This window comes from Aphelocoma coerulescens, chromosome 3, assembly GCF_041296385.1.
Source record: "Aphelocoma coerulescens isolate FSJ_1873_10779 chromosome 3, UR_Acoe_1.0, whole genome shotgun sequence".
In the NCBI taxonomy this organism is placed as follows: Eukaryota; Metazoa; Chordata; class Aves; order Passeriformes; family Corvidae; genus Aphelocoma; species Aphelocoma coerulescens.
Window position 1 is genome coordinate 90,071,191 of NC_091016.1, and position 20,976 is coordinate 90,092,166.

Sequence of the window (20,976 nt, forward strand, 5' to 3'; positions counted from 1 at the left end):
CAAACACAACTGACAGACCCTTGCTGGAGAGCACATGCAAGCACAGACTGCAATTGTTCTGTGGTTATTTGAGAGGCAGTGGTCAGGGAAACAGGGGTCATTAATTTCTCTGCGTATTTTAAACATTTCCAGAGATGTGCTAAAATGTATTAAAAGCACAACGGCCGACATCTGAGGATGAAACATTAGCAAAACTTTAGAAGGGGATTTCTGTGCAAAAACGAGAAGGGATGCTTTGAGTTTGACCCTTGCCTTAGGGAATGCAACCCACTTTTAACTCTTTCCTTCTTGCTTTTCCGAAAGATCAGCTGAAGGATTTCAGAGAAGTCCGTGAGGTCGAGCCGGAAGGAAACCTCCTCTGACCGTGTGACTGTGGGGTGTTGTAGCTGCTAAGGGGCTTCGGTCGCAGCTCAGCTGGTGCGACTGTGACACCAGGATGGCTCCTGAATGCTCGGAAAAGCAAATTCCCTTAACCCCGTCCGGCCCTGACCGCGCAAGGACCATGACCACTACCCCGCATCCGCCAGGGGGCGCCGCTCCGCGCGCCCGGCCACTTCCGCAACTGCGGCCCGTCAGCGCCGCCCGGGCCCGGCCCGGGCCCGGCCCGCGTGTCCCGCGGCGGGGATGAGCGGCACCCGGGCCCGGCCCGCGTGTCCCGCGGCGGGGATAAGCGGCACCCGGGCCTGGCCCCTCCCGCCCCGCGTGCCCGCCGGGACCCGGTCCCTCCCGTCACGTGTGTCCCGCGGCGGGGCGGGCAGAGCAGAGGGAAGCCGGTGGATTTGGCGGAATCACGTGGCGCGGTCCCTCCTGGCGGGCGGGACGGTGGCCGGGAGGGTTTCCCGGGTAACCGCGCCGCCGGCGAGCGGGGCGGCTGTGGCTGAGCGGGGCCCGGCGCGGTGCAGGTACGCGCTCAGCGCCCGGGGCTGCGCTCGGCTCCGAGTCGCGTCCTCTTCCCTCCCCCGCCGCTCCCAGGAGCTCCCGTCGGGCCTTGGAGCCGAGCCCTGCCCGCCCGTCCCCGAGCCCCCGCGCTGCCGTGCGCCAGCCGTGCTTGTGCTCCACGGAACGGAGAAGGAGGATCAGGTCACGGCTGGGTTGATTAAAAGGTTCCTTGAAATGTGTTAGGCTGTTTAAGCTTTCCCATATCCCCGTGGTTTAGCCATACCTCCTCAAAACTTCCGCTTTTTGCGCTGTGTTGTAGCATGAATACCAGCAAGTGCCGCTGGCATTTGTGAGCCTCCAGGTCTGAAGGTATGGCTGAAAAGTATATTTGCTAATGTTAACGTTTGCCTATGATCTTCTGTTACGGAAATTGTCAACATATTTGCTGTCCTTTGAGTTACATATTGTTAGTTTTTGTAAAAGATGTAATTATAAGGTAGGCAGAAGAAAGCCGTCATTCTAATGTAGGTAGAAGTATGGATAATGTCAGAAGAAGCACTTTGTTTTTCTGGCAAGGCTAGAATTAAATATTCCCCGCTTGCTGAAGTAGCTGGCACAGTTAGTAAATTGCTAAAGCATCTTGCGTTTAACATCAAGTGTTCTTTGATGTGAAAGTATAAAAGGATACTGGATTATGTGTGCCCTGAGAGGTAACATTCCTAATCTCCTTACCATGTTTTCAGAGATATTGTCCAAATGCTTACATAAGGACATCGTGCTCTATCCAACGCCTGGGCAGTCTGCTATATAACTTCTTTCTTTTTTTTTTTCTTTTTTAACTGCCAAAGCCAAAGTGTCGGGTGGTCTATGGATGGATAAGGAGTGAAAGCAGGAAACAGTTGTCACAACTCACCTGTCAGAATCAATTTACGAGGTAGGTAACAGTCCTGTGTACTGAGTGGGCTCCATACTGGGAGAAGTTTTATTTAGTGGTAAAAGCACTTTTGCAAATGTTTAGCCCTTTTATGTTTACATCGTGCTTCTCAGCCTGGAAGATGCTGGTGCAGTTTAATGCTGCCATACATATGCAGTTTTGAAGGCAGCCATATGTGCTGAGCAGTGTGATACACGAAAGCTTTGCAGCCTTTTGGTTGTGGGGCATATTTCATACCTGAGAAGTTGATGCAGACTTAGGGGAAGGGGAGGGGGACAAGTGTCATTGGCTTTCTGTGTCAGGGCAGATCAAACCAAATGCCGTTCTCTAACCTGAAAAAGATTTACATGTATTTATTGTTTACTAAATCCAAAGCACAGCAGAGATGATGAAACAAAACTAATAATGCCAGATGTCCCCAGTGTTGGAGAAGAAACATAGAAAGGAATTAAAAGCCCTTAAAATGGATTGGAAATACTACTGCAGTAGATTCTCATTTTATTATTAACAAAATACTTAATTGTGGGTTGCTAAGAGGGCTGGTTTTTGAAGAAAAATGTAAAGATGCTGAAGTGAATCACATTTTATTTATCCCTCCAAGTTTAAATGCTGGAGCTGGTGTTTTGGAAATAAGTATTTTGCTTATAAGGAATTTGTGTGATCTAGGTATGTTTGCACTGATTGTTGCATTCAGTAAAAAATTTCAGTAAGGGATGGGAGAATGGTGTTTGTCATCTCTCAAGATTTGGAATGGGTTTTTTTTGCTTATAGCTCTATTCAGGCAAATCATTAGGTTACATCAATTTCAGAATGCATTTAATTAACTTTATTTTAAATTTTAGTCTTTTGGACTCAGTTGTTTGGAAAGTAAAATCCATTTGCAAATTATGGCTCATCGATTTTCAAAGGAAGAATTAGATCAGCAGTTTGAAGAGTTTCTGAAAGAGGTATGTTTGAGACCAAGGTCACATCCCTATTCTCTCTTAAAAATGGGGAAAATTGAATATGAAAATATTCAATATGAAATGTAAGATTCAGCTGTGCTTTTATCACATAATTAATGTAGCTGTCTTACGTATGGGTGTTTGCAAGGTCTTAGTTGCTAAGCTTAATTCATACTATTTTGCTGTATTGAAATCAAGAGAACAGTTTTGTAAATAAATAAATATTTTGTCATTGCTAGGTTGTATCTTCAGAAAGAGCCCTTGGTTCTTGATTTTTGTTTCAGTTTTATTGTTGCTGCTACTTAGTACCAGAAGCTTCAAATTGATGTATAATTGAAAATTAGTAAAAAAAAACTCTGCCTATATATAAACACAAGCTACATTTTTAAAATTTCTTATTTTTCTGTGCAATGCTTACTTTCACTGAATTATATTTTAAAATTGTTGTATAAAATGAAGCATGCTGTAGTGATTAGAAAATTTGAATTAGATTCCTTTAGTTCCTCGTGGTGCTTCATGATTTTGAGTACTGGCAAAATCATGCATGTCAGTGGGTTCTGACTTAAACTAAGAATTATCAGACACGATCTAAAGGCCCCAACTAGGTATTTTTTTTTTCACTGAAAATAGACCTGTAATTTCAGAACTTGCCCTCTGGTCTATCAGACACACAGTGTGGTAACCCTAAAACATAAATACTGCCTACATAAGGACTTTACTGCATTTTAATTCTGTATATGAGCATAGCTAGTGATGGCAGAGAATATTTCTGGAGTCTCTGTTATATGTAGTGTATGCTTGAAATTTTTTTGATGTAGAGACTGTTACAATTTAATGGCTTGTGAAAAGTAATTTAATTTGATGATGTAACTAAGCACTCTTGAATTCACTGAAATTATTAACGTTAGTAAAATTAGAAAAACAGTCTTTGCATTTCCTTCAAAAGTTCTTAACTTACTGTTGTTACAAAGGGAGTTGCTCTGGGGAAGAGAGAGGAGTTTTATTCTTTTATTTGTTATGCACAGCTGTGAAAACTCTGCATGTGATTCCTTCTAGTATTTTATTCCTCATTTGATATGCTCTTCTTCCTTCTCAGCTATTGCCCACATTGAGAGTGCTTGTTAAAAAAAATTTGAAATACCTGTATTGAATTATTCTAAGTGGCATTTGGAGTGTCCCAGAGAATGTAACTTTAACAATTCATGTCTTAATTGTTTTTATCATTTCAATCCAAAACTGTTTTCAAACTGCTAATCCAGTTATTAAAAATATGTAGTGTTTTTTGCCAGCTGGATACAGACCCAAATAACAATGACATTATCTACTCTCTGTTACTTTTACAGATGTGTCTTCTGCTATGTCCTTCTCTTTGCTTTTGTTTTTTATCGAAAGTGTGTGGCCTTTTAATATTAGAAAGATGAGAAACTGGTGTGCTCCATTGCTTGAAATCTCTCTGTAGGTGATGGTTGAGAGTGTAACAGCAGGTGGGGAATAATAAAAACAGTTTCACAGTAGTTTGGGGAAGACTTAATATTGTTTAAGCAAATCTTTCAAAGAGAAAATGGAGCAGGATTTTTCCCTTTTAAATAACTTAATGAATCTGTGTTTGGGGTGAGGGTGTGTATGTATGTTTGTGATTGAAACATATGAAGTTAAAAGAGAAAATGTATATACAGCTGATGATGCAGGTCTAATATGAGGATTAAACTAAGTCTTTTAGCATATACACTGAACTTTAAAAGCTATCAGTGGATTTTCTAGACTATTATCATTATACAGAGGGAAACACAGATGTGTAGTAACAGTGACTGCATGTAGGATAAATCCTTTAATGATTCTCTCTGCCTGGTTATGCTTATTCCCAGCCTCTTGGTAAAACAGCCCGTTGTCATCCATAATTCTTCCCATAATCCTTCCTCCTCCACTGTCTGTGTTCCTGTGATCCATCCACTCCTCACCATCAGTATCTTGTTTTGGTGTGCTTCACCTGTTGTCACTTGGATTTCCCTTAAGCATCGTCTGTCATACTGATTTAGCTTCAGGTTTTCAGAGTGTTTGCTGTGTTGGCTGTGAAGTTCTCTTGGGACATGCAGCGTGAGGAAGTCTTTCTAACACACAGTACTTCAGTTAATTGAATTAATTGCCATTTATTGATGACCCAAAGCAATGTTGTGAAAAAGCCATTGTCTGCTTCTCGTATTTTCAGTTGACTTTTGTTCTATTTGATATTCATGGACACTTGAGAAGGAGGACTTTCAAAAGGAAAGGCTGTATCATTTTTATTAGAATGTCTGTAGAATAGTATCTGGAAGAAAAACACCACACATTAAGCCATGTTTGAGAAACATTTTAAGTTTTTATTAAAAGATTGAATATATTAACATATTATTGTGCAATAAAAGCATGTTTTGGAGTAGACTTATTTAATTGAAAAATACTTGTTTCATTAATTAATTAGGACAACTGGTCATGAAAGTCTGAGTGGTTTAGATCAAGTTCTGTATTACCTATCTTTTTTAAGTTACTTCACATGCAAAGGAGATGGTAAGCTGATGATGTGCCATGTAGTTGTTCTAGTTCTTAAAACTGTCTCTTTTGGCTTTTATTTATGTTGAGATTAAACAACTGACACTTTTTGTGTGTTTGTGTGTGTCTGTGTTCCTGGAAGGCTGACAGGCTGTCTTATAGAGGAGGGGAAGGAAGAAATTGGTGCCACTTACTGGTGCTGAGAAGTCATTACGGGTCCAAAGAGTTGATTGATAGATTGATTGATTTACCTTTTTTTCAAAGGAAGGAAAATAAAATCTGGAAGTTTTGCTGTTGAGACAACTGACGTGTTGGGAAAAACGCACCAGCATTTTTGTGTCAGCATTTCTTTCCCAGCTGCTGCAGCTTTACTGTCTGCAGTTGACAAGATGGCTGGACATAGAAAGTTTCCAGAACTTGAGCAGAACCTGTGGGAGTTGCAGGTTCTTTGGTTACAATACACTAAGGAATATGAGTGTCATTGAAGTTCTGCTTGCAGAGCAGAGGATACTATTAGTTGTAAAAGAAACAGCAAGTGATAACAGAGCTTGCATCAAGCACCTGTCAGTGCTTCCAGCTAGCAGGAGGCAGTCTGACGTTTGGGGACAATGGCACTAGTACTGGTGTTGTGACTAGTGTGAGGAAATTGTTACTTATGGGATACTTTTTAGGAATCTAAACCTGTTTTGTTCTATGGTTCAACTTAAAGAATCACTTAAAGAGCCAACTTATGGAAATTGCAGTACATCCTGTTGTCTAGCAGTTTCATAATTTATTAAAATTGTGTTTTATGAAAGTGCAAGGCTCTTTTATTAAAGTGCAAGTGCAAAGCACCTCTTTCTTTCTGAGACTTATGACAGGCATTTAGTTTTCTCAAGTGAAACTGTAAGCTCTAAAGATGTTCTTGATCAGAGATACTATTAGGAATACTTTATTACAATTATTTTTGCTTAAATTATAGTTTTATATGATTGGCATTTGATTTTTAAATGTTCTTGTTAAGCCCAGAGAAGCTGAAGCATAGTCATATAGTAAAGGTAGGCTTTTATGGCAGTGTTTTTAATGAAATAGGAGGCAGTGGATTGCACAGGCTTGTTTTAATAAAACATATCCTTGTGTTTTACATGTTAAGTATCCACAATCCTGTTTCCTCTAATATTCAGTTTATCACCTTTTCTTATTTATGACTATTACAAAAGTGAAGTTTTTGAAATTTTCCCATGTGATGCATTTCATATAGGAGTTCTTTGTTTTGTATCATTTGCTAACTCTGTGCACTGTGTTCTTTAAGACACTTTAGGACAGTTGGCTTTAACAGATGTAGCTAAAAATTTAGATAAAAAGTATTGGTTTCCACTTAACCCCAGTTTGCTTCACAAAGAATACGTAGCACATAAGGTTGCAGTGCACTATTTTAATGAATATTTTCTCGTTCAGTGTGTGGATAGCTAATTGTGGCTCTGAGCCTGCTGTAGGCCACAAAGAGCTTTATTAAAGGAAAAGAGCAGAGGTTCGTTGTCTTTTCCTTCCTGTTACTTTTCAGTAACTTAAATTCATATGGTGTCCATACTCATAGACTTTTTTCCCATTTATTTAAGCCATCAGTCAAAATCAGCATGGATGACTAACACATATGGAAGTTTAATACACAGTTCAGTAGGAATGGCTCTGGCATTTCTATTATATTCCATGAATACAAAATATACAATTAGTTTCTGAACTCTGATTTGCTGGCAGCTGGAGTGTTGCTAATACACATTTATTTTTCAAATATTAATAGTAATGTTCACATACAAAGCAAGGACAAGACAAAATTGTTTCTGCTCTACTTTATTATCTTCAGGAAGGTAGTCAGAGTTTCGGTTCTTATGTGTTGTAACTAATGGAACAAGAGCTGATTACGCTGTTTATTGGAACATACATTCTCTGAAGTAGTCAACTTTTCATATATCCAAATGAGATTATTAAAATATGCACTATTATGCTACATGAATATAGTTATTGTTTCTTAATTTTGTCATGCATATACAAAAAGACAAACAGTGGGGAATAATGAGAGGCATCTGGACTCAGAAGTCCAGAACCGAGTGGCTGAAACAATGTAAAAATGTAAAAGCTCTCTTTAATCTTGTATGCAACTGATTCAGTCTCTTTCAGATGATTCACTTGGAAATTCAAAGAAAAAGTCCAGCATTCTTGAGAGATTGGGACAGCCCAGGAAAAAAGAGAAGAAGAAAAAGGATTCAGTGCCGTGGTGGTTATCTGAGGAAGATTCAGATGATGGTGGTAAATTTACAGTTTTGCAATGTTTTGGCCACAGGGGGTCAGACTAGTTCTTTCTCATAATGTCTGTTAGGCCTGGTTTCAGATCAAGCTGATGCCACTCAAGTGTTTTAGAATGTTACAGTGCAGGTTTGTAAAGCATAGAAGTCAAATAGAATTGTATTTTTTTAAATGGTTCATGTTCAAGCTGTATGCAAGCTTTCTGCTGTTTTTTTCTGTAGCTTTTGATTTAATAAAACTTGTAAAGAATAAGCACGTTATAAATAGTAAAATAATTAGAAAATGTAACTTAGGAATTCTGTGGAAATATTGGTATGTGTGTTTTGTAGTCAGCCTCTTCTTTATACTGACTTTTTTTAGCTTTCTGTTTTCAAAACTGTAGTGGAAAAAGACTGATTTATATAAACTTATGCTAACTGCAACATTTGTAATAGGTTGGAAAAGCACAGAAAACCTTTACAACACCAGCTGAATCCAAGGTGTATGTGTTCAGTATTCTCAACATTTTCCTTGCCAAGAGCCATGGCTCAAGGCTAAATGGGCTGTGATGACATGATTGCTGGTTCAATATTGACACGGTCACATAGTTCTGGAAGAAAATATATTACTGTTTGCAAGCTTTCCACCTCTATTTTTTTAATTTCTACATTGTCTTCTTGTTGGGTAGTAAAGCCTATGAGTAGGGAGTTTCCACAGGGTGATTGCCTCTCCTTCTTGTAGTAACTGGTGGTTTCTTAATTGTCATGATTTGTATTAATTGCAAGTGGACCTTAACAGAAAGTTACAAAAATCAGTTTTTCATCCGACAGAGTTAAAATGCTGCTGGTAGTCTCAGATTTTAAGACTAACTGTATCCTGTCAGTATTGTCTTAGTGGGGAGTCAAATCCTAGTCAGCAGTTGTGCCATTTTAGGCTTAACCCTAATAGGTGGTAGGTGGACTTCTTATCTGTCTCTGGCCTTTTAAGATGTTGCTGTAAAACTCAGATGGATATGAGAAAGTTCTTATCAGGTAGTTGTGAGATTTGATGATTTCCTTAGAGCTTTTCAAATAATGTAAGGACAGAGTGTTCTTACTGGGAAATGGGAGAATTAAGAGGTTAGCGTGACCTTGTTTTTCTAGATACTATCAAAGAAAATTTTCTGGCGACTTTAGAAGTTCAGCATGTTTTCATGGTTTTTCTGAGATGCTTGAGGCAACCCAACTTTGATACTTCTCATGGTATAAAACACACTGGAATAGGTTCTTAAAGGGCAGGGTGATTACAAGTTCTAGAGAACAGTGCTTGTATGGATTAAGTAAAATTCAAAACAGAATCACAAGAAGCAATGTGATTGTATCGAGATGTTCCATCCAAATTATTTCCACCACTGTTATTTTTAAAATTAAGAATGTCTTACCTGCTATGCAGGTTAACTAGAGGTAAAGCTATTAGAGCTGAAACAAACTTGATCTACAATTTACTGATGTATGAAATATCTGGTAAACTTTTTCAGGTTTCTCTTAAAAAAAACTTCTTATTTAATAGAAAAACATTCAGAAGGTGAGCCTACCCAGTTTTGCCAGTATGGAATCAATTTACATGCAAAAGAAGTTAGCCTGTTCACACTGTTGATGAGAGGCTGGACTTCTTTTTTTTTTTTTTTGGAGGGAGTTGAAGGTAAACTGTGTGCAATGCATTTTGGCTCCAAGATCTAACATCTTGGCAGTTGGACATAAAAAAACTGAGAATATAGGAGTGCATGCCAACTGTGCCAGATCTGTGCACAGAATTCTTCCCTGAGCACCATTTTTGCCAGGCAGATTAGTTGTATTTCTTTTACTTCTCTGTCACCACTCTGTGTAGAATACCACGCTCATGGAGCATATGCAGAAAGCCATATCCTACCTAGTACTTTAATATTGCCAAGCAGAGAGGCCTTTAATTCCTGTTAGAGGGCTTTCCATTTTCTGTCTTGGCAAGAAGGGGGTAACTCTGTGGCATGAAGTGGTTGTGTCATCCCATGAGAAAAGAGCTGTATTTGTCACACTGGACACTCACAAATGGTAGCAGTTGCAGAATGTGTACCATGATGAATGCCTTTCTGCAAGATAGGGTCTAGTTTTAGGACAATTAACCTAGAGTCATAAAAGAGCTATTTGCAGAGGCCAACTTGGCCCCCTTTGGGATCAACTGAGTCTTCCTCTGCAGTTTTATGTGGCTATAATTTTAGTTTGTGTAGATGTACTTGTGTTGTAAAACGACAGGTCAGGTGACTGTAAGGAATTCAGTGTGGGTAGACTTCCAGAACTGCTCGTATTTTCTTCTGTGTATCTCTCTATTTGTCTTGCATGCTTCCAAGTACTTTGTCAAATACCATTTTGCCATGTCTAATGTTCTCAGCATGTGTATGTTGTGTAGTGTGTTGCTCAGACCTCTTAAAAGTGGATGAGGGCACAGCAGCATTGCAATGTAAGTTACTGCACTGGATGTCTGAGAAGATGATGATTTAGACTTGCAGTTCTTTGTAAGGTTATATTTAAATGTCCCCTAAATAGCAAAATAATTTCCTATGGGAGAAAATAATAATATTGCTGTGATGCTAAAAAACATGAAAATAAGCTGAATTTAATTTCTGGATAGTGTAATGTCAGCATGCTTCAAAATTTTGTGGAGATCCTTGTGTGTCCTTCTGGGCTTGAACCTTCACGTTGGTTGCAGATAGGACATAACCAATATACTCTCAGCTAATAGCAAAAGTATTTTTTAAGTTGTTTTATCATCATGAATCATATAAATGCATAAATCTTACTTTCGCACACAGTGTGGCACTGCATTCATTACAAATACATGCTCCACATGTATAAGTGTATGTCTTTGGGTGTGACTGCATAGAGATAATGTTACCTGAAGAAAGCCTGGATAATTAGCTTGTGTAATACACCAAGCTGATATGTTGCTTCCCCTTTTAGGTTTTGATTTTGAGTTACTTTGTTGCCTATATCATGCTTTCTTGAAAGAGAAGAAGATTAATATGGGGTCTACACCTTTTTATTGTCTTGTTCTTTTTTTTTTTCCCAAGCCTTGTTACAGAAGTGCCAGGAAATAAGTAGAGAGTTAAACTAATAGCCTGTTTTTACTTGGTTTTGTAGATTAGTGGTAACAGTGTAGACTACTTCTGTTTGGCTGAGAAGTATAAAGTACATTTTAAAGTAACTCCACTAGTTATTCTAGGCATGTTTAAACTATTTGTTCTTCAGCTTTAAACTGAAATGTGCAAATTATGATTCAAGACACTGTCTTCCGTATTGGACAGGTTAGAGACCTAGGTAATGTCCTTTCTACTTGCTTTTGTCGTTTAAATGATAAAAAGAAATTGGATACTAAGAATTCCTGTCCTGTCTTGCTTGCCTGTCTGTTCCTGCTGTTTGTCTTTTCAAGATTTTCAAATAAAATTTGTTAAAGTGAGAAAAGAGAAGAAACTGACAGAAAGCCATGCAGAAGCAGTGGAAAATACTGAACAAAAGAGTCCCCGTTCAGATTCCCAGTCTGGTATTTGATTAAATATGTTTTGATGTATTTATTCAGTATCAGTCTTGTGTTACTAGTGTGTTTCCTGTAGAAAATCCTTAGCAAATTGTCCATTTGACCAAGCGGCCACATACTTCTTTTGTCATTTTCAGAAGAAACTAATAACTGTGTAAACTTTCGCTGAATTGTCTTAGCATCATATATAACTACGTATAATGATGTAGTAGGACAGACAGTATTGAATGTCAGCCTGGGGAAAGGGGGGAATAACTTCAAAAATCTGAACAAAAAGCTCTCACCTCTTGTAAGTACCTGTTTAGTAAATAGAAAGTCTCTTCCACTTCCTGCATCTCAAACTCAAGAAATATTAATATTGATTGTTCTACTTGTTTAATTTCAAAGACAGCAGTCAGATTAGCATTTTATTTATTTTCTGTTGATGTGGTTCTTTTCTCTTTATTGACCACTGGGCTTCTTTATGCATGCTGCCCCTGGAATGGAAGCAGCAGTTGGTACAAATGAAAAACTTAAATTTTTTAATCTGCAGGATTATTTTAGTCAGTGTAACTTTAGATTCAGCCTTTTATGTGAAGTCACTTTTTATATTATAAAGAAAAAGAAAAGAAACTCCAACAAATAAGTAGGAATCATAAGCATTGATACATTAAATACTTCTGTGTGAAAGACAGTAGCAATTAATTTGTACTAAGCATGGCATTGGTGTTAAATTCAAGCAGATTGGTAATATTTTGGAGAACCATGACAATGAAATACTTGGCACTTGGTCTTTGGATCATGTTGGTGATCTAGTATGTAGCCTATAGAACATCTCCCTGTGTTAGCTTTCTAGACTGTATATGGAGCTCTGTTTTCATAAGCCTCATTTGCATATATGGCTATAAAGCATCTTGGTCTGGGAGATAAACACTAAAAATTAATTTATTTCTCAAATTAGGATTAGTGTTTGAAATATGAGCACTAGCAGGACCTTGGTAGTTATTTCAGATTACTTTTTTTAAATGTATCCAGTGTTTGCATTATTTACAATGGAAGGTATACTGTCAACACTTCTGGTTTCCCAGTTAATGTGGGAGAATATAGATCTAGAGAAGTAGTGCCTTGCTAGTGAACTTACACATCAGTTGAGAGAATAAAGGACCTATGCATTGTATCAGAATAGATTTAATACCATTTCTCTCCTTGCTGCACCAGCTTCTTGTAGTTATCTTGGATGTTTCAGTTGTGTAAACTTCTGGTCACATATCCCTATACTTCTGTTCTAAATAGCAGAAGTATTTTGCTTGATGTCCTAGACTACTCTCTCTTGTGTCAAGGTAAACTGAAAATACCCATAACTAAGAGTTTTGTGTGAATTATTCAATTTTGAAGCCTCTTCAATGTGACAGTTTAAACATGGAAAAACCTAACACAGGCCATCTGGCTAGCCTGAGGTGTATAAAGGCTGTGGTGTGGCTGTCATTTAGAAGTCCAGAGGAGGCCACCAAGATGGTGGAGCACCTCTTGTATAAGGAAAGGCTGCGAGAATTGGGTTTGTTAAGCCTAGAAAAGAGAAGACTTCAGGGTGACCTAACTGTGGCCTTGCAGTACATGAAGGGAGCCTGCCAGAAAGATGGAGAGAGGCTTTTTACAAGAGCATGTAGTGACAGGATAAGGGGGAATGGTATCAAACTAAAAAGAGAGTAGGTTTAGATTAGGTATTAGGAGGAAGCTCTTTGCTGTGAGGGTGGTGAGGCACTGAACAGGTTGCTCAGAGATCTTGTGGATGCCCCATCCCTAGAAGTGTTCGAGGCCGGGTTGGATGGGGCTCTGAGCAACCTGGTGTAGTGAAAGGTGTCCCTGCCCATGGCAGGGGCATTGGAACTGGATGATCTTTAAGATCCCTTCCAACCCAAACTGTTCTGTGGTTCTTTGATCATGACAGCACAGTTTTCAGCATAGGTGCTATTATCTAAAACTTAATTTTGCTAATGTGGATGGAAGGCGTTTGATGTATTTGCTGCTGAGCAAGTCCTCACAAGGGTTTGAGCAAACAACTGCTGTTCTTATACCTGACAGTGGTAAAGACAGTAGTAATTTATACTTATGTACCTACGTTTTTCCACTTTCTTTGAACCAGCCTAGATGCTTTCTTTCAAACCTCATAGTAAATGTTTTACTGTTGAGATAGTTTTACTCTTTTTCTTTGTTTTCAGGTCATTTATTGAGGTCTTAGAACAGTGTATTTGAATGCAAAGTATACATGGATCGAGAAGGAATTTATCCTTTTTAAAAATAAAAAAAAGATGGAGAAGAGTAGTTATATTTTCAGAAGTTATAAGTATTTTCAGAAGTTATAAGTATTAACTTTAGTTTTTATTTATAGGTAGAAAATTAGAGGTAATTCAATGCACAAGAAACTGAACTGTATTACTTTTTCAGAAGTGTCACTCTAAAGTCTCACATCTCATTCTTCTCTTTATTCCCTGTCCATTATGTATTAAAACTTATAAATGTTTATGTACACTTAGGAGTAGTTCCCTCTAAATCTTACAGTGCATCTCGCAGCAAGGCTTTGTCTAAATCCAAAATGTTGGAAAAATTTCATAAGGACAAGAAAGATTCTTACTTAAACAAAGAAGAAGGAACCCTTGCTTCTGACAGTCCAGACAATTCTGAGGGTAACAAATTTACTGTATTTTATATGATACTAAAAAGGTAAAATGACTCAATTTTGACAGTCTTGGTCAGATTAGAAAAAGGAAGTTACTTTTTGAAATAGATGTTTTGTCATTATCGGTTTGAGTCCTTTGTATTTATGTTTTTAAATGTTTATCTACAAGTGTGGTAGTTAGAAATATTCTTCAAAGTGAAACTCAGATTCTTATTTTAATTAATTTCAAGTGGCTGGGCTTTAAAAAGGAGTACTGTATATTATTAGCCTTACAAAATGTTGCATGTAAACCTACACATAACGACATCTTTGGCATTCAAGATAACTATTTAAGAAGCTTTTACAAGAAGTAACAAATACCTACCCTCCAAAAACAAATGACTCGTGCTAGCTTCAGAGAAATCAGTGGGACTGTTCAAACAGCCAAAAACATGATGAAAAGACTGTTAAATCCATATGAGTTGATATTTTTTCCAAGTTTGATGGGTTTCTCAGAGTTCAGATTGTGTAGGGCAAGAGAAAACAAATATTCTTGCCTTCACTAGCTATGGTGAGTGTGTCTGGGGGTTGTGAGTGGCTAAATTGCAAAGTTTAATGGCTGCAGAAACAGTATTTGATTTTCACATTATTATGGAAGGTGCTTTTTTAAAAAAACTCTGATTTCACTCAAACCCTGAATGGCAAAATATTATTAGACAGCTTACATAAATCCTGTGAAGCCTTCAAGATCAATGTACATCTGCTGAGAAATTTCACTGGATATGAGATTATTTAAATTAAAAAAAACACAGGAAAATGTTTTTCTTTAAAATTTTGTTCTATTAAGCACTCTAATTGGTTTTTTTATTGATGTATAATCCCTTCTCCTTTCTTGCAACTCTCTACATAGGAGGTCAATTGCAGTTAGCATTTGATTCTGCTAATATATTCTCATTCAAAAATAGGGTGTTGGAGGTCTGGTGAGATTATTAAAGCTCTGCAAAAAGCTTGTGACCCAGCTGCAAGCAGACTTCTATTTGCTGTCTTGATAACTAGAATAGAGTGCCATCCGAGTAAATTACTTTAAATTACTGCATTTGGCTGCCTGAGAAATGGGCTATTTGTAGTTTTTTACTTCTGGTCAGCACTTTGAGCTTTCCATTTTCTACTTTTCAATGTAGCAATATGTATTTATTGAGGCATTAACTTTCTGTAAATGCGGAGCTTGACCTTTAGACAACGTCTCTGACATTTATTTGTTGTGTGCAAGGCAAGTCAGTCAGAGCTCTGTATTGAGGACAGAGCTGAGGTTAGATACAGGAATGTGTATTTCCAAGATGTGGAATCTTATGCACTTAGCATCCCAACAAATCATGCAAGGGGACTTTGTCATTAAAATCAAGAAAATAAACCTATTCGACTTTCTAATAGGAAGGCTCTTACAATCAGAATGAATGTGCTGAGGGCTGCCCAGTAGGGAGGGAAAAGGTGTTGAGACTCCTATTTTCCCACCCTCCCTCACTGTAAGTACATTTTCAGTACCAAAGGGAAAGGGTTCTCCATTGTCATGATGTAGGCAAGTATGGCATTTTTTAAATGGGACTTCCATGGGCCTGTGTAGAGAACAGAGGAGGAGCCCAGAACCGAAGCACTTGGTCAGCACATGGAAGACTGATTTAGTGTTATTGATGTATGGATCTCCTGCAGCAGGAAATGAGCTGTTGTCAGTGTCTTCACTCCTCCTGGTGTGTTCAGTACAAGGACACAGCTACAGTCCAAACATCATGTGGCCAGGCAGAACAAAAAATTCTGAGTGCTACCAGCTGACGATTCATGTTGGAAAAGACAGACTTAGTTTCTGTTCCCTTCTGTGAGAACTGTTAAATAATTTCATACATCATTTGATAAAATGCATAAGCAGCTTTTCTACTATCCCTTCTCCAGCAAGAACTTACACAGAATCTAAGTATAAACGTGTGTGTTTTGCAGGCAGACAGAAGGGAGTTTTTGAACTAGGAATGTCCTGCAATATCTAGCTTTTAGTCTTCCATAAGGAAGTAGATAAGGCAGCGTTCTGCCTGAGAGCCAGCATAAAGTTTTTAAGGTGATATTGAACCCTCACAACAGTGAAATTACAATAAGGAGAGCAACTGCAAGTTGTAATTGCATAAATATATAGAATGGGAGAACTGAGTGTTTATCAGTGACTTTTAAGAAACTTTGATTACTATTTTTTTCCTTAAACCCTTTAAGCAACAAATGAAGTGTAGCTGCTAAGCCAATGGCTCAGCAAGTTTAAAAAATCTGTGGTGATCTGAGGTAGTAGATCAAACAAAATAAACTGACTTTTATGTCAATTTTGGTGTAGGGTCTGTGTGTATGTGATCATCTTTCCTGAGTAATATGACAGTACCTCAATTTTTGCAGTTGTTACATTTGATTAAGGCTGAACATTAGGTATGTGTGCAAATACGAAGGATAGGAAGATAATGTTTATAGTAGCTTAATTAATTAAACAAGATTTATACAAAAAATCAGTGGAAGTCAGGTGAATGCGACTCAGGTGAGACTGCTTATCTTTGCAATTGCAATGTGAGATTAAAACTGGTGGTTCTGGAAGGAGACTGGAAGACTGATGTGTCATACAAATAGCTTTTAGGTGGTAGTCAAGAATATCACAACTTTTTCCCTAGGAATGCTTGCAGCCAATGGAAACTTTGTCAAGATACAGAACACTTCACAGCCTGTGGGAGAAAGTCATGAAAATATGGGTGTTGGAAAGATGCAGCTTCAGAAAAGTAATGGAGATGCTCTCTCTTTGAGTAGAGACAGCCTGGAAACAAATGGTGAGAACTGAGAGCCTAACCATTTCATGAAGTTAGCTAGATCTAAATAAATTACTATTAAAAGCAGTTTACCTTAATTAATTTCAAGATGGGGTTCTTCACTTCTGTCAGCTGCACCTTGTGAACTGAAGGCTCCTAGTACTAGTTTGTGATTATTTGATACCATTAATATTTTATGAGCATGTCTGTAGTGGTTGTTAACTGTTCTGGCTATTCTGTGTGGACATACAGCACAGGCACAGTTTATTCTCTTTTTTGAAATTTAGATTCAGTTTTAGCTTCTGGGCCTAATCGAAGTATTGTGGGAGTTGGATTGGATACCTTGGAGGAACAAGAAGAAAAAGAGATCTTCTTTGCCAAGCTTGAACGAGAAGCTTCCTCTACTATTGATTATTCAAGATTAAATAAAGAGCTGGATTCCAATGATTCTGTCATACTTGCACCATTTGTACGGTAATTTAGAGGGAAGAAAAGTTGTGGGCTGGATCAGTGGGCACACGTGGCTTGGGTATGGCCACTGAGATTTTGTTGGATGATATCCTGTATATTATTCGGTCAGTTTTTTGTTTGTTTATTGTGGTTTGGCTTTTTTTCTTCAAGACAAGGACAGAAATGAGCTTATTAAATAAAAGTGGGAGCATGACTTACTGATGAGTGGATGTAGCTCCACAGTCTTGTGCATAACTCAATAGGAACAAGTCAATTTAACATTCTTAATTGTAAGGTGTAACTAAATGTAACTAAATGAGGAGGTAACAACTGATAATAACAAGGAAATACATCAGGAAAGATTCTGTGTCCCTTTAGACATGGTATTACCAATGAATCTAGACAAAAGATACTTAATAGACATGGGCAACCCATTTATAATCAGTTTTGTGAAAATAAGTTCAAACATCTGTGAGAGAAATGGATGAAGGGGAAGTTCAGGCTGCTGTTGCTGAAAATGCTGAGTTCAAAGGCAACTTCTGATATGAAAACAGTTGGAGGGGCAGAATTCTGGAGAGCTTTAGATAAGGACAGAACTTTAATTTTATGGAAAAAGGGGGAAGAAAGGAGAGGCGGGTGGTTTAAAAATTTATTTTGTAACTCCAGAATGACAGGGTCAGAATAGGAGGCAAACCTTAATGATAAAAATATTTTTGAGAAGTTAATGTAGATGTTGAAGAGAATGCAGAAAGGGAGTGATTTTAAGAGTTAGATTGAGAATTTTAGCTGGGAAATACTTCATTGCTGACACTTTCCCACTTTCCTTACCTTTGATTTGATTTGTTGGACAAATTCAGATTCATTCTTTTACTACTAATTGTAAGAAGTATCAGTGTAGAGTTCCAAGAAAAAAAGTCTATTTATTTGCTGTCCAAATAAAGAGTAGAATTTTCATTTTATTTCTCAGAAATGAAAATACTGAAAAAGAGGAAGAAGGATCTGCACGTGAAGAGAAATCTGGTAATACAGTCTTTTCTCTCACCTGTAGTTCTTACATCAGCCTTTTAGGCTGTCTTTGCATTATGACTGTGCAGCTGCTATTCAGACAGAGGGGTTTAGGGGTTTACTTTTGCTTCTGTGCTTTTTTTTTTAAGTGGATTTTTAATCTATTGGGAACCAAAAGACAAAAAGAAAAGGAAAAAAAAGTAGTAAAAACCGTCTATCAATCATAACTGATAAAAAGACTCTGATGTTGAAATTTGATTTGATGTTTGATTTACTCCAGTGTCTTAACTGTCATCTGTATTTTTGTGCCATCTTCTCATGCCTGAGTTTCATCTCTGCAATCTGCAGTATTACTCTTACCTGATTTCCCCCCCAAATCTCCATGCTACATTTCTTGCTTATTTGTCTTTCACTTGTCATGTCTCTTTACTTTGTGCTTTATTGCTGGCATATAATAGAGTGTACTCCTGTAACTTAACAGATTGTATTTTCAAATTTATATATTTAGCTGAACTTTTGAGAGGTCCTGTTGTCAGGCTTGAATTTCACTAGCATAAAGAGGATATATTTGTAAACCATAAACACAGAAAGAACACATTATGAACCAGTGTTTTTCAAGGCTTCCAGGTTTAAGTGTTACAGATAATGCAGACACTGGAGGCGGTAACCACAGGAGCTAAGTGGGAGAGCTACAGCAAAAGAGAACTGAAACTTGTGGAAGGATCTAGGTAACTGAAGGAAAAGCCTTTGGCTTGCTTGTGTAGTTCATTCTCTAACACACTTGTATTTGAATAATGCTTACTCTTGAGAGTGGCTTTTGGCCCACCAAAGCAGGTCATAAGAAGCCAAATTACAGATTCTGAGCCTCAAAACTGCTGAAGTTGTCTAAGTGGATGTACAGAGTACTTTATCTACTGGGTAGGAATTGCATCATTTCACCCCTAAGTGAGAGAAAGTAATTGAGTAGAAGGGGTCAATTCAAGTACACCTTGAGGAGACAAATTCTATCTGATCACAAGGCAAGCTTTCTTTGAATTTAGAGATATTATGTGTGACTTTCACTGTAGCTTTAGTACCACACTCAGTTTTGGAAACTTTCTGTTGCCTTTTTAAAAGGAGTAATACTAGCAGTAGCTGTTCTTAGATGAGGCATTGGGGAAAAGGAAATAGCTGTCTCTTACTGCTTTAGCTTCCTTGAGTGTTCATTCTATTTGATGTTTATTTTACTCTTTTAGGTAGCTACAGTGAAGATTTTGAAGAAGAAACAGATACTAATCCCGCCCTTAAAACCGAGGGAGATCAGGTGAATCAAAACATCATATCAGAAGTTGATTTAAGTCCTCAAGAACAGGTATAGCTTGCCAAATGTTTCTATTCGTTGCAGGAATTTTAAAAACTGTGCAGTGTGTAACTGTAAATATAGTAAACCTTTGTATGATATGTACTGTCTGAAAGAATATAGTGGCCCTCAGACTACATCTTTCTATTAAGGATATGCACTTTCCTGTGATAGATCATAGAAAGGGTTTAAGTGCTTCACAGGGTTTCCTGTTTACTCCTCTTTTAAGTTAAGAAATGTCAATGGAAGTGCACAAATGATGAGCTTAAGTGGAGACAGCCTCAGAACTGGGTAGTGTTTAATCTCTCAGAGCTATTGAGGTACAAGTGACACAGACTGATGGAAGTAATTCTGTACAGAGAAACCCTTTGGACAGAGGACCCAAAAATCTTCACTGTATGAGCTTTGGGGGCACTGCTGTCCACTGGCTTAGTCAGGTCTTTTGATGTGTAGCACATGGGGTTGGAGCACATAGATGCATCCCTGGAGCACATATTCAGATTTGGGTTTTTTTCTGAAGTCTACAGAGGACCATGTATTCATTTTCACTAAGTAAACTTATTTGGGTTTTAGTTCTTTTTAAATAAATTTATTAGAGTGGTATTTCTAATAAATGTTTGAAAAGAAAAGTTAGAATGGAACTGTCATAATGTGCTTACTGCTACTTAATTTTCTTTTCTCAAATTACAATAAAAGAAAATCAGGAAGGTGCAAAAATGTTTCTTTATGCAGAGGAACTTTTAATTCCCATTCACTTGTGAGAGGGTTTGTAGAGTACATAATGTTGAGAACTTTTGGCATCGTAAAGGAGGGTTTTAGAGAAGTGAATATTCTTGGAGAATGAATAACTGCTTAGTTCTAAGTTTTGAAAACTGTTTTAGGTATTGGACCAACTTCTAAAGTTTGTACAGTTTTTTTCCCCTGATATTCAAAAAGTAATTCTTTCTCTTTCTTTCTCTTTCTTTCTCTTTCTTTCTCTTTCTTTCTCTTTCTTTCTCTTTCTTTCTCTTTCTTTCTCTTTCTCTCTCTTTCTTCTTTCTCTTTCTCTTTCTTTCTCTTTCTTTCTCTTTCTTTCTCTTTCTTTCTCTCTCTTTCTCTCTCTTTCTCTCTCTTTCTCTTTCTTTCTCTTTCTTTCTCTCTCTTTCTCTTTCTTTCTCTTTCTTTCTCTCTTTCTCTCTCTTTCTCTTTCTTTCTCTCTTTCTTTCTCTCTCTTCTTTCTCTCTCTTTCTTCTTTCTCTCTCTCTCTCTCTTTCTCTCTTTCTCTCTTTCTCTCTTTCTCTCTTTCTCTCTCTTTCTCTCTTTCTCTCTTTCTCTCTTTCTTTCTCTCTTTCTTTCTCTCTTTCTTTCTCTCTTTCTCTCTTTCTCTCTTCTCTCTCTCTCTCTCTCTCTCTCTCTTTCTCTCTTTCTCTCTTTCTCTCTTTCTCTTTCTTTCTCTTTCTTTCTCTCTCTTTCTCTTTCTTTCTCTTTCTTTCTCTCTTTCTCTCTCTTTCTCTTTCTTTCTCTCTTTCTTTCTCTCTTTCTTTCTCTCTTTCTTTCTCTCTCTTTCTTTCTCTCTTTCTTTCTCTCTCTCTCTCTTTCTCTCTTTCTCTCTTTCTCTCTTTCTCTCTTTCTCCCTTTCTCTCTCCCTTTCT

The 20,976-nt window shown here is 37.7% G+C and overlaps 1 protein-coding gene across 6 annotated transcripts in view; it reads left to right on the forward strand.

Annotated features, from left to right (window-relative positions):
* The first annotated feature begins 788 nt into the window (after positions 1-788).
* Positions 789-20,976, forward strand: part of CEP162 (centrosomal protein 162) — a 45,176-nt gene continuing 24,988 nt past the window's right edge. For 2 of the 6 annotated variants that reach the window (XM_069011216.1, XM_069011219.1), the window contains exons 1-8: positions 789-1,103; positions 1,728-1,813; positions 2,656-2,760; positions 7,431-7,569; positions 16,420-16,572; positions 16,839-17,025; positions 17,969-18,021; positions 19,242-19,357. In XM_069011216.1, coding sequence (XP_068867317.1) covers positions 2,701-2,760; positions 7,431-7,569; positions 16,420-16,572; positions 16,839-17,025; positions 17,969-18,021; positions 19,242-19,357 — 708 coding nt within the window. In that variant the 5' untranslated portion in view covers positions 789-1,103; positions 1,728-1,813; positions 2,656-2,700. Of the gene's footprint in view, positions 1,104-1,223; positions 1,249-1,727; positions 1,814-2,655; positions 2,761-7,430; positions 7,570-13,663; positions 13,755-16,419; positions 16,573-16,838; positions 17,026-17,968; positions 18,022-18,688; positions 18,735-19,241; positions 19,358-20,976 lie in introns of those variants that run through there. The other 4 variants (XM_069011217.1, XM_069011218.1, XM_069011220.1 and 1 more) reach the window with 4 other exon arrangements.